The sequence below is a fragment of the Panulirus ornatus genome, chromosome 56, assembly GCF_036320965.1.
Source record: "Panulirus ornatus isolate Po-2019 chromosome 56, ASM3632096v1, whole genome shotgun sequence".
In the NCBI taxonomy this organism is placed as follows: domain Eukaryota; kingdom Metazoa; phylum Arthropoda; class Malacostraca; order Decapoda; family Palinuridae; genus Panulirus; species Panulirus ornatus.
This window is the reverse complement of record NC_092279.1, coordinates 10,986,033-11,000,558: the sequence shown is the minus strand read 5'-3', so window position 1 is coordinate 11,000,558 and position 14,526 is coordinate 10,986,033. Positions and strand designations below refer to the sequence as shown.

The 14,526-nt window shown below is 42.8% G+C and overlaps 1 protein-coding gene across 1 annotated transcript; it reads right to left on the bottom strand.

Annotated features, from left to right (window-relative positions):
* Positions 1-1,911: 1,911 nt before the first annotated feature.
* Positions 1,912-8,268, bottom strand: LOC139765879 (carbohydrate sulfotransferase 3-like). The gene is made up of 2 exons (XM_071693754.1): positions 8,037-8,268; positions 1,912-4,022 (listed from the first exon to the last, which is right to left on the bottom strand). Exons 1-2 carry the CDS (start codon positions 8,131-8,133, stop codon positions 2,692-2,694), a joined length of 1,428 nt encoding a protein of 475 aa, XP_071549855.1. The 5' UTR covers positions 8,134-8,268; the 3' UTR covers positions 1,912-2,691.
* Between the last annotated feature and the right edge of the window lie 6,258 nt (positions 8,269-14,526).

Below are 14,526 nucleotides of genomic sequence, written 5' to 3'. Positions count from 1 at the left end.
CCCCAGAAATGATGCGATAAATTTGCCTCACATTTGTTCACAGCATAACAAGCTGTGATAATAATAGAAGGAAATATTGTAATATGACAAAGGAGATTTCTCTGTAGGAACTATATACATATCGCATTTATGCACATTTTCGCAATGTTGCATATCATGTTTTTGTGGTCGTGGTGTGCAATAAAACTTTATCGGAAACTGGTTTTCGTATGGACCAGAGAATTTTAAAGGTGGAGTGTAGAACCATGAAAAACTTTGCATGAATGATAATTTTCTTACAGAATTACACTCATAAAGAAAACTGAATTGCAGGCTCTGCTTTTACCCCAGAGAAAGCAAGAGCAGGAGTCCTGACATGGAGGTTGTAAGATGGTTGTGGCCACAACTATAACGTTCCTTAGTCAGGATGGTAGTACCACCCTGGGCAGGCTGCTGTCAACAACCTACTACCTAATATCTAAATGATTACATAATGAGTAAAGATTAGCATCTGGCCAATCAAGTATGATTACCTTTAATTACATACACTACTCAAAATTGGTGAAAATTACGAATAGATTAATCATAATCATGGATGAATATTGCGAAGAGATTAATGATAATCATAAATAATTTGAGAGTGAGGTCAACCAGTATGGTTTACCTGGTTAGGAATCACCTATGAGGAAAAATGAGGAAAATTTCATCCTATCTCTTGTTATTGATGGGTTATGGCGGCCATACAGAGGGTCTTATATCTTTTAAGTTTCAACCAAACTGAAGAAAGCTTCGTGTGTCCTACATAGATAAGGGCTGGACAGAGGATATAAAGAGGAAGTTCACAGAGCAATAAACTGGGAGGTGGAGGAGGTGGAGGAGGAGGCGGAGGAGAGGGAGGAGGGGAGGGGGTCAATAAGAATAAAGTGTTAAAAAGACGTTTCTTCCAGGTATTCAAAGATGAAAGTTTCATAATTTGTTATGTGGTGTATTGATCGATGATGATGTTCACATTGGCAAGGATGGCACTGTTCTTTTTCGGGGTGCACGAGCTGTGATGCCTCCATACTGTAACCCGGGGATGAGGGATCTATGGTGGCAGGAGTTGATGGTAGCGGCTTCTTCCTAAAGTGTCAGAAGAGGTTCAGATACCCTCATGATGTGAGTTTATGTTCCTTATCTTTTGTTTCAACTTTAAGTCATCGTTGACTGAACAAGAGAAAAAGTACTATTGACCAAATATCTTTTATTTTCATACGGTACAAATTATGCAGAATTGTTATGTATAGGGACAACACAATGTAATTAAATCCAGCTTAACCAAACACCTTGGTGATGATATATTGATTATCAGTCTGTCATGTACACATTAGATCCACATATGGTAGAGAAAACTGAGTTTATGCTGGGTCAACCATGTTTTTCGTTTTACCTGTGCAGGTCATCCTTGAGATGTCAGGTCAAGGCCTTGTAGAGAGTGGGTCACGCTGACCCTCGTGTCAACCTGGCTTCTCAGAAGTCACAAGATCATATGATCACGTTCCGTGTTTCCTCCGGTTATGTATACATGGTCGACAGTGTATCTATTTTCTCTTTCTTTCTAACTAGTCCTCTAAAGATGTGGAAATTCACGAAAGTGTTCAGGATTCTCGTGTTTCCTTTACCTAGTGGTGCTTCTGCATTTATAAAGTTATGTTTTTGTTGTGAATGTATATATTCCTATGAGTCCATGGGAAAAATGACTCACAGGAATATACTTGATCACGCGCAAAATTGTGATCCTTTCCAATATATATATATATATATATACACATGTACATGGTTCATACTGTCTTCCTTTATATATATATATATATATATATATATATATATATATATATATATATATATATATATATATATATATATATATATATATATATATATATATATATATATATATATAAAGGGAGATAGTATGAACCATGTACATGTGTATATATGTATACGACTGTGTGTGTATATATATGTATACGTTGAAATGTATAGGTATGTATATGTGCGTGTGTGGACGTGTATGTATATACATGTGTATGTGGGTGGGTTGGGCCATTCTTTCGTCTGTTTCCTTGCGCTACCTCGCTAACGCGGGAGCCAGCGACAAATTATAATATATATATATATATATATATATATATATATATACACATATATATATATATATATATATATATATTATAAAGGAGGGATTAAGAAGAAGTATCTTGTGTTCAGTATAGATAATGGTGTTAACCATGAGGTAGTCTGTTATTACTGGGTCTGGGATGGCGATGATTTACTTCACTGTGAGGATATACTCACGTGGGCCTGCACGTGTTGTGGTGCTGCACGTATTGTGGTGCTGCACGTGCTGTGGTGCTGCACGTGTTGTGGTGCTGCACGTGCTGTGGCGCTGCACGTGTTGTACTGAAACTTGAAGACGAGGTATTCGAGATGGAAGTTGGTGAGTGCTTGTGATGGCTTAGTACCTTCATCCTGGAGTGTCATCGGAGATTCTCTGGTGATGATGAGACACATATAAACAACGATACGTAACTCTCACTTTGTTACGTACGTTATCTGCGGATCGGATGACGTCAGGAAGTGAAATAATCTATATAAAAGAAAAAAAGATCTATAAAGTCTTCGTGGCAGGAAGACTGTAAAGGAATCTCACCCTAGAGCGTCGAAACGTTACTAGTCGGGTTGGAATAGAGGTATACTTTTATTTCTTACATTTGTTAACGTCTTGAATTCGGTATGACGCATGTACTGTATAGATCTTAAACAGGTCGGTTCCTCCTCAACACTTTTCAGAAGACCTGGCGGTATCTTGAAGCGCCAGGCTTCATATTCCTTGCTGCTATTCTTGAAGGTGCTCATGTTCTCATTTCTTGATCCTCCCTTCATGTGGCTTGCTATGTACTTCTTCACCACCTCAGGCACCCGGGAGCTCCCGTAAAGAAAATTATAGACGCTGCTGGTGGAGTCTTGAGGATTCAGGCACAGGTCTTCGTAATGTATCTGCAGTACTTTAGAAGGATATCTGAAGGAAAGCTCATCGTAAGCTTTGAAGTCCTCCTCCAGACCGACGCATCTGTCGTATGGGTTCTTATTCCAATTCTTAAACCTCCTGATGGAGGTGAGGGAGGCGCGAGGATCCCTCGCTAGATGAATCAGTTTTACATTAAGCAATGGATTCGTGAGCAGGTCCTCCATCCACGACAGCCTCGTCCGGATGACCTTGATGATTCTGACGGGCGAGGTTAAACACATGTCTCGGAGGCTCAGGTCGTGAACGCACGGGTCTTTCACTTCCTTGTCTGAGGCAGCGAGGCACTTCTTAGCCTTTGCGTTGAAGAAATTAAGGAAGAGATGTTTCGTCTTTAGCCATTTCTCGAAGTCTGGTTTGTAAGCGCAGGTAAACACGTCAGCCAAGTACTTTACTACATACTGGGCGTCTTCGATCCACTTCCCCTTCTCCAAGAGCCAAAGTGGCTCAAAAAATACAATAGATTCCTCTGGGACTGAGAGAATCTCCGTCAGCAGCGTAGAGCCACTTCGGGGCATCGAACTCAGCAGGAGGACCATCAGAGGAGCACCTGGGGCGTCTAGATCCTCCTTCTGTTGAGATCCGTTGTCTTCCTCCTGTTGTACCTTCTTTTGTCTTCCTCCGCTGTCTTCCTCCTGTTGTATCTCCTTTTGTCTTCCTCCGCTGTCTTCCTCCTGTTGTACCTCCTTTTGCCTTCGTCCATTGTCTTCCTCCTGTTGTACCTCCTTCTGTCCTCCTCCTTTGTCTTCCTCCTGTTGTACCTCCTTCTGTCCTCCTCCTTTGTCTTCTTCCTGTTGTTTTTTCTTCTCCACTTGTGTTCCACTGACTGGATCGTGATCCTCTCTCGCTACCTGGCTTGATTCCACGACGGTGCTTCGTTTGACAGCCGCTCCTTCCAAAGCTGACAGTCCTGGGTACAGTCTCGGCTCACCTGGGGGAGCGACTTGCTTCATCACTCTCAGAATTCCCCTGCTGTCTGTAAACAAGAGGCAAGAGAGTTTTTGTAAATCATTTGGGACCATTTCAGGTATCAGGTCTTTTTTCATTATATCCCCGTTTTCACTACACTCCCATCTCCGGTACATCCTCACCTTCATCATGCCTGTTACCTCAACTACCTCATTATCTTCATTACACCCTCGTCGTTATGCCCTTGTTTTCACTATGGTCTTCAGCCAGGGCACAGGTAAGGTCCAACATCGTTATTAGCTAAAGTTCAAAGGGAGTACATTTCTGCAGGTCTGTTTGTACACGTAGCGGGGTCCTAAATACGAAATATTTCTAAAATCTAGCAGTTCGTATCGGAGAGTGAGCAGTAGTGATAACAGTGAGGAAGGCAAGACCAGACATTTCAAATAGAATGCGAGTGTTACCAAAGTCAGGAAACTAAAATCTTAGATAACATTTTAACGCAGATCTAAACAGGTTATCGAGCGAAGCTGACTTACAATAAGGAAACACATGAAATGAATTCTACAGAGGATTGTAGTAGTAAACTAACAAGAGGGTTGTACCATCGTACTCAAGAGTCCTGCCCTAGAGACACTAGCAGTACAAGCAGAAGCCTGTTCACACCTTACAACATTTCTGAGATTTTCTTTTTCATAGAAATATGAAAAAATCTTATACGATTTTCGGAGGCAAGATAGCAAGAGGCTAAACTCTTTACCTCCTCATTTATAAATGCGTAACGGGATGATAGTACCCCAGACAGTCACCCAACACACACGTATCACAGACAGATGGACTTTATGCACGCGTACCCCAGAGAGATGTAGCCCCAGAGATATACGAATGTCATCTTTCACAAAGATATCTTAAAGGTCTTCAAAGAGAGACTCACAGACAGATGGACAGAACTATCAACATATCTTTACCACATTTGTTTCACGAGGTCTCATCATCTATTGCAAGTTGTCTCATGGGGATGCATTTTCTACACCACTATGAACTGCATGTATAGGTTTAGTCCAGCATTTAAAAAAAAAAAAGAATAGAAGTTAATGGTAAGATGATGAAGACAATTTGACCGTAAATACCTCAAGCATAACTGATGAGGTTGGGTGGAGTAAAACCAACCATTACGTACGATAATGATTTTGTGACGTTCGTGATCCGTCGAGATGATCCGGATTTTGTGACGTTCGTGATCCGTCTAGACGATCCGGATTTTGTGACGTTCGTGATCCGTCGAGATGATCCGGATTTTGATTGTTTGTTTATGCTGACGTTACCATGTTTTCTGTTCGGTCTTACTAATGGTTCATTGTCGAGGAAATAGAAAACAATCCAAATCCAGTACTAGCAAGTCTTAGCCAACATTGTGCCCCATGTTGGACCACATACCATTATCTAAGGGAGTCTAATGGGACTACAGAAAGGGATTTCAGGCGTAAAGGGGATGAAAATGAGTGGGAAAGTCACGGCGTTGAAATAGAATAAGTGGGAGATAATGGGATGATGAGAGTTGAATGGTTAAGAAGTGGGTGGGAAAGGGACGTAAAGGGTTAGTAAAGGGCAGGAAAGGGAGACAAGGAGCTTAGACGGTATAGAGAGGGGAAGCAGGACAGCCTCCCCCCACCTTCCTTATGCCTCACTCTGCTTACCTTCACTCATCCCCATCCGCCTCTTACCCGTCCTTTACCGTCTTTTGTATGATTATTCAAAGGAAAGTGAAGATGATCTAAGATAGAAAATGAAAGTCTATTTATGTGTGTGTGTGAGAGAGAGAGAGAGAGAGAGAGAGAGAGAGAGAGAGAGAGAGAGAGAGAGAGAGAGAGAGAGAGAGAGAGAGAGAGAGAGAGAGAGAGAGTTAAGGGTAAAAACGGCATTGGACGGAGGTGTCAGTAGAGCAGGTAAGGATGAGATTAACGGACTTACTGCGTACTGATAGATAACGTGTGAGATAAGATGGGGTGGGTAGGTGGGGTGGGGATGGTGGAGGTATACCAGCTGTGTGGGTGGAGGGGCTCGCCATGACAGTAACAGCCGCTGCCTTACTTACATTAGACATACGTAGCTTGGAGGGGTTGTGGTCGTATGGAGAAGGGGTGTTTCTCAAGGGTAGGAGATATGGTTGTCGCGGAAAAAGGTTGTGGTTTTAGGGCAGACCAGAAAGCAGAGAACACACCCACACTCTACCCCATCACTAACTAACCTCATCACTGAAAGAATAACTGAAAATATCACTCCTTCCACAACACAATGCATCACACGACCCACAGCAACCTACGAACTCTGGCGCAATCAAAGAAAACCCCTCCACATCGCACCAGCTCAGCCCTCACTCATGATGCACTCTCATCAAGTTCTCATGCAATGCGCTTCACCAAGAAACACATAAACACATTCATGAGACACTACGCAAGAGTCAGCCACAAACCAACCACAACCCAATACTGAAATATCATGAAAATACAACACTAAATCTACCCAGCAACAACCCCTCACCCACCCTTCACTCCCACTCATGCAAGAAATGCTATCAAAACAATCAAGAACTCTCGTACTACGGGCGCTGGCAACACTGACAACATGTCGCCTCATGTTCACCACATCGATTTAATTAGTTCTGTCGCATGAACGACTCACGTCTTCCCTCAAGTGTAGACCTACTTCTCTCTCTAAGACCCTTATCGATACATAGATAAAACAACAATAGGCCCGGCCAGATACCCACCTTCACCTGGGGAACCTGATCCTGGTCTTGTCCTACTCACACACACGCCTTATTTTCAAGATGAAACCTTCACGTTGCTTCAGGCACCTTCCCTCCTACATCATTCTTCTGTAACATTTTCCATAAAGGTTCTCCGTCAACCCAGACACGCTCACAACATAACTCCTCACTGTGACCTGTGGTCCTGTCCAGTGGACGTGGCAGACTTTCTAAGCGCTGCTCGATCTCTTCAGGAGATATGTGGGAATCCTTGGGTGTGAAGTAAGCGAATACTATATATGTATACATATACAGGAATGTGTGTTTTCTTATGTCTGCTAAGTATACACTGAGAGCTATAATTCCATAGATGTCTGGCCAGTAAGATCAACATTTATCCTTCTGCAAATCCTCGTCAACTCAGCACATATCTCTTGGCCATAAACGCAGGATCTGACACTCTTAACAATGAAGCGAAAATGAGTTATAGGGTGGAGGGGGGGGGGGGGGGCAAAGGTTCTGGGAATGATGCAGAATGTGTTGAAAGAACGTTATCTCGGAGAGCGAAAAATGGGTATTTTTGAAGGAATAGCAGTTTATAGAAAATTCCACTTGGAGTGAGCTCACCCTTAGAACCTTACTTGTACGATAGGGAAACTTACTATCTCCATTCATCAGCATTTGTCTAAGTCTGCTTTAGCCTGAAGGATTTTCTAGTATCATCAATGAGCTCAAGTATGTTCAAGTATGTTGATGCACTCGCCACCAACCAAGCAACGGATTGTCTCAAACTGTTCATAATGTTTCAGGCATTTTGCAATAGCATCCACTGACATTCAAACCATTTCACGTCTACCTTGAAGTTGATACTATTGAGATGTTTGCTTAAATACAAGAGGAAAAGAACGAGACAAAAGTTCTTGATTTATCTGTCGTTCCATATAATTCTTTCAGATAAGTAAGTTGTTCTCCCATCTATTTGATATCTATACAAAAGCTTGCAACGTTATGATACTTACAGGCGTCTGACATCATCACAGAACAATCAGTTAGCGACATCTGTAGTAGATATGACTTCGTTCAGTGTCACACTTTCTGAGGGCTGATGTCGTGCACATAGACAAATTAATACACCAGATATGATGTCATGGAGACATCGAGAGCTACTATTATCTCATTTTCAGTTGAGCAAGACGTTAGGAGGAAGAAAACTAAGCTGATATAAAGATGACGTTCCCTACTGATGTTAAAAACTGCTGATGATGTCAACTATTGGTGATGTTACCTACTGATGACGCTGACGACTGATATATATCCGTTATTGTGTCTTACCTGTTCTGTTGCGTAACATAAGCAGAAGGGCCAGGCAGGTATAAAAGAACGCAGCAGACGTCCATAAGAAACACAGTTTCTTGATCACCTTCTTCATGAAGGACCTCGTGAGGGGCGAAATGTCCTGCTGCACACTCACACTCGACTCGTTTGTTTAGCAAAAAGATAAAACTCGAGCAACTGTAGCAGATGACCCCGTGATGCGGAGAGAGAGCATCCGTCTGCTGAGAGATCCAACACCAACTGAAGTCCAACGTGGTTGTCACAGCTGATAAGTGATCGGCGAACACGTCACTGGTAAAGCTAGATGAATGCCACAGTCATGACTGAGAACGCGGTAACTGATACTTCTTCTTGAGGATTTAGGTCAAGTTTAGCCTCATATTCTTTACATGTTGCTAACATAAGAGTCAATAAACCTTTCCCCTGGTAAACTCGAGAATGATTTCATCTGATAACTCCTGGACGAATCTATTTGGAATCGTCTTATCCGCAAAGAGATTAGTACCTCTAAGATTGTAATAGGTGCCAGTAATGATACCCTCATAAATCCTCCCTCTTCATCATTTTACAAATTGAATATTTCCGTATCCTGCACGACAGAAAGAAAATGGCAAATGTTGAGACATTCGAAGGAATCTCAAATGATGTTTTGTAACCATATATACAAGATGTTTACTTATAGTCGTGAAGAGTCATGTAAAATGAACATTAATGCGTATAATTGTGTATTTGTAATTATTCATTTGTACAGTATGGGGAGAGAGTTCTATATTCATGGGCTCCATTTACTGATCTTTTCTGTCATACAACTTTGCAAACTTGTGTGTGTTGGTCACATTCACAATCTCATAATTCAGTTTATTCGACCATCCAATACACTCATACTATGGAATGCTTCTCTAATTCCTCTATAGAAAGCTTCTTTAATTTCATGTAATGACCTCTGGTTGTGCATGCTATGACCTCTGGTTGTGCATGCTATGACCTCTAGGTGAACTTGTTTTCTCTACTTTTTTCGAAGACTTGTTTACTACGTACAATGTCACGTCTAATTCTTCTCTCTTCCATGTTGGGCAACTCTAGGTCCTGTAGCCACTTTTTTGCGACTCAGTTGTCTTAATTCCGGGAGCATCAGTGATGACCTCCTCTTGACCTTGTTCGTTAGTTCTCCGTACTGCCTCAGTGTGATGGTTAAACTTTAGAATCATATTCTAGTTTTGGCCTAATGTGGTATGTGAACAGCTTGCTGACTATTTTGTATTCAAATGAATAAATGTTTATTATCTGACAGTATACAGTTTGTTTATTCATCTTGTAATGTGAGAGTCTGGTGAAACGTAAGGGACAATGTCAACTCCCAAGTCTCTCTCTCTCACACACACACACACACACACACACACACACACACACACACACACACACACACACACATTCCTGCAGCTCATTTTCTACTGGATACTATTCATAGCGAGGCCTTGCTTGGTTCACTGTGGCCCGTCCTTATCACATTTACTCGGGTTAAATTTCATGAAGTATGTACCAGACTAACTTTGAAGTTCATCCAGGCCTTTTTAAGTTAATGTAATCCTCCTCACATCTGACTTTCCTTGTGCCTTTAGCATCATCCACAAACATGTACAGATAAGATTCTAATTTCTCCGGGGAATCACTCACATAGTTCAAGAAGTTGAGTGGTACGGTTATAAAATCCTGCGACGCTCCACCAACCAAGGCGGACTGTTGTAACCCTAGCTTGCTGAATGTTGTAGTCAGCTGGTGTCAGCACCTTGGCCTACCATTAACCCACCTGCCAGCCACCATCAGTTTCATAAGAGATAAATTTTCCGAACATTTGAATATGAATACATATAGTGACACCCTGGATGGCCTCTGTGTCTTGCCTCGACACCTGTGGCAGGTGTGCATATGTTCTTGATTGGTGGTTATGATTTAATGACGCAGGTTGTGTATAACCCTAGAACTCAGTCACCTGACTAACCTGAGGTTTAAGGAAGCCAAGGTAAGACTGTGGTACCTAAGGTATGAATGGTAGACGTTCATTCAAGGAACTGCTGACACATTTTCATCTTAGAACGACCAGATGATATTTTTGACTGGGTAACTGAACCTTAGATTAAGAGGAAACCGTTAAAGCATCGGTCTGTATAAGCAGAACCAACATGGCTTCCGGAGGAGCAGAGACACCACCACCTCAGCAGTCACCATCACTCAGAGAAGAAAATGAAGCAGAAGCCTCAGAATGACGTCACCATCATACAAAGAGACGTGGACAAAGTGTAAACAAACAGTTTACAAGGAAGACCACTACTACTACTTCAGTCATTCACACTACAAACCAGCGAGATACAACCATGTATATTCCTTCACCAAAGAGACACAGGCACAATCACCATCATTCTGCAACGTCACCATCATTCTGCAACGTCACCATCATTTTCCTTGCCAAGCGGGGTCTCCTGGGGCAGCCCCGCCCCCCCCCCTCCATGCCTTTCATGACCCACACAGCAGACGTTCCTCCTCCTCCCGACGACCACATACATCAGCTACGGCGACGACTCAACTCAGGAGTAGTTTGTAACAACACACTTCCCGAACACACACACACACACACACACACACACACACACACACACACACACACACACACACACACATACACACACACACACACACACACACACACACACAAACAAACAAACACGCTTGTTTGCTTACTTGCTACAGTCAGAGGCGTCCACACTCAATAAATTCGAAAAGGAACAGGAAATATAAACAACAATAAACAAATTCGCTCGTGTGATGATAGAGGGAACCGAAGCCACGTCCATAGCAGGAGAGGATATGTACCAGAGAATCTGTGAAATACTGGGCCAGGCATCAACTTGACGAGGCTTGGCCACACTGCATACCACGAAATGAACAGCATGACTTCAAGCAACCTTGACTTAGCTGTACAATGTCTGTTTTTCTTCTCATCTTAATCAGTCAATCAAGAAGAAAATAAACATTAGGTGTTGAGCGGGAGAGAAATAACCACTGTGGAAGGAAAATGGTCAAACGTGACTGAAGCTTTGTAGCCTCCACTGCTACACATAACGTCAACAGTGGTAAGGTGTGGAACTGATACGGGTTATCTACACTTGAAGTATTCTACAGTAACACCTAAATCCATGTGCAGGGCTTTATAGCGAAGTGAACAAAACGCTTTATAAACACAAACACCTGCTGTAACCAGTGAGGTCAAGCGTTGGAACTTACCCATTACCCTCAACTTTGACAGCAGCTATCATCACTGACACATTTGACGGTTCATGCACGTCTTCATGAACCCACGACTGCTCTTACCTTTTAGTGCCAGTAATTTCTGCTGGTGATGCTGCCGCTGTGTAGGCACTGGTTTCGGCATCCATTCATCACAAGACCCTGGCCTTCCCACACACTGATCCTCCTTCACCTCAGCCGAGGGATGCGCTACACCTCACCCCCTGCACACCACAAACCCCCTCCACACCACAACCCCTTGCTCTCTACGATCCAAGCACAGCCTGTGGTACGCTACTGTACATGGGCGAGTGGTAAGGTACACTGCTGTACATGGGTGAGTGGTAAGGAACACTGTTGTACATGGGTGAGGGATAGGGCAAACTGATGTACATGGGTAAGGGTTCAATATTCTACCACACATGGGAAAGAGTAAGATACAATGCTTTACATTCGTGAGGGTGTGGAACACTGCTATATATAGCGGGGTGTGGTACCTTGCTATATACGGGTGGGGGAACGGTACACTCGGGGGAACGGTACATTCCTGTACATAGGCGAAGGCACAGTACACTGTAATGAATAAGTGCTACACTATTGCACATGTATGAGGGGTAGGGTACACTACACTGCTGTACATGGGTGAGGGATAGGATACACTGTTGCTCTTGGGTGTGAGTGCGAGACAATATGCGCTGCTATACACGGGTGGGGCTCTGTACACTGATCTACATGGGTGAGGCTCCTTATGAATAGTGTGTACGATACACTGGCTTACGTGAGTGATTGGTACGGTGCACCGCCATACATGGCGGTGGCTACGATAAACTGCCATAAATGGATGAAAGATAAGGCACACTACTATAAATGAATGAGGAGTACGGTACGCTGCTATACATGGGTGAGGGCATGGTACACTGCCATATATGGGTAAGGGATAGGACACAATTGTACATTGGTAAGGGGATAAGATGCACTGATATGCATGGTCAGAGATAAGAGGTAAGGTGCTTTTATATATGAGAAAGTTGTGATCAACATGATACCTCTTTTCTATTGTACATTGAGTTTACATAAGAGATGTTTTATATGGTCACCCGTACAACGGTGAATCTACTCGTTTTCTCTATAGTATTGTAGTACCATTCTCCTACTTTAGGCTCAACTCGGGTATATATTTCCAAATTTTTCTACTGTACTACAAGCTAAAATGCGGTCAAGAAAAGCTTGCTGTCCTTTTTTAATTCTACAATTCATAACAATGTATTCAGGAACGTACATATGTAACCACAGTGCTCAGGGCTGTGAGGAAATGATTGCTGATTGATTTAATTGCTAATTCTTATTGGACGATCTCACACGTCTTTTTCCCTAATGCTTCACTTAGAGTCTCTCTCTCTTATTCTAACTCCTGAGAAATATCATCGTTTATCTGTCTTCATCATGTTGTTTCACTCTGCCTTCCCAGCTCTGATTATGTTCCTCTTTTCGTTTAATCTTCCTTTCAATTTTTTTTCAGATAATTTTTCCTTACTTGTTCCAGTCGCTTTATGTCTTTTTCGCTACGATTCAAGTACTGGTCCTGCTGTATCTTACGAGGCGACAGATTCTGCTGTATCTTACTTGGCGACAGATTCTGCTGGTCTCAGGAGGTGAAAGGTCTTGATGCGTCTTACGAAGCGACAGGTCCTGCTGTGCCTCAGTGTGCTGTCAACGGTTCCACCAGCAGCACAGTAAACCTCAAAGGAAAAGGATCATAATGACAACTTTATATTTCTCTCGGGATGGCTCAACCCAGCAGACAACGACACTCTTATCACAGTTACGATTTCAGGAAATGTACTAACTTATGAGCAGTTACGACGATATTTTACCAAAAGCTAAGGCTAGCGCGCAACACTTACCTCCGGAAAACTTAAAGTTACGAAGACTAAGATGTGTAAACCATATATTGTCAAATATTACTGGTACATTCGGGCCCTCCAGGACCTCATCTGCTCTCTGGTGGTGAGTGGTACCACACTCTCCCTCATCACTGCCACAGCCTCCCACCTAGGCCACCACACCATCATTCACTACTACTACTACTCCATCCTTCCCTGGCTACCACACTCTTCCTCACTACCACCACTATCTCCCTATTCAACTACTACAATCTCCCTCGCCACTACCACGCCCTTCCTCACAACCACCACTTCCTACCTCTCTGGCCATCACACCTGAACGGCGGAATGACATTGTTCAGTGTCTTAATCATTCACTCCAGCTAGCTACCATATTGCCAGTATAGCTTTCCCGATCAATTACATAGTGATATAGTATGATTTTTTTTTCGAAACTATATCATCTCAGCAGCTAGCAATTGTAATATTGCCAAGGAGATAGATGAATTATGGGCAGCAATGCAAGGGGGTTAGTCATTGTGCGTCTAGTATCCTCACCCTATCCATAGACTGGGAACAGATGGCCGGACATACAGGGGAGTTTTTTTTTCTTCTTTTTAATAGCGTAGATACACCAGATGGAGAGGTCAAATGTTTGTGGACTGAAAGCCAGCAGTCCCCGAGTGGGTGTGGCGGTAAGAAAAGACAGCAACCTGAGATACTGGAATGAAACTTGTTAATGTGCTGAATTGCTGACTCACTGTCCAGCTTCCACTAACTACTCTTCCAGTGGTCTCAGCTGGGAAATATACTTCACTGATCAGTGGCTGCCTACCAAATATAACCTGCAGAGAGAGAGAGAGAGAGAGAGAGAGAGAGAGAGAGAGAGAGAGAGAGAGAGAGAGAGAGAGAGAGAGAGAGAGAGAGAGAATCAGACATTATTTCAATCCATCCACGCCCACTCGTTGATTGGGTTAGATTGTCTTCCATTGTCCGGTTATGATAGCCAAAATACCATCAACTCCCCAATATTGGTTTCGCAATTCTTTTCCATTTTGATGAAGCATTGAAGGAACTGTGGGACCTGGAATGAGTCTACATTACCCTGGGGTTGGCCAGTATTCTCTTGTCTATATACACTTGGCTCGACGACCCTTGAAAAAAGAGAATATATAGAAAAATGTGTCTGGGTTAACTCTGGTCAAATGTGTAGTGTGGGTATTTTCGTAACCTACTGAGTACGATGGTACGACTCTTGAGCACGAGAGAACGATCATTTTACATGACGGTACCACCCATGTGTATAGCTGTACGACTCTTGA

Bases quoted from the DNA above. Each gene is read 5' to 3' on its own strand.
- LOC139765879 (XM_071693754.1), bottom strand. From the start codon at position 8,133: ATGAAGAAGGTGATCAAGAAACTGTGTTTCTTATGGACGTCTGCTGCG. The intron at 4,023-8,036 runs GTAAGACACAAT...TCTTGTTTACAG, and splicing joins TATGTTACGCAACAGAACAG to ACAGCAGGGGAATTCTGAGA.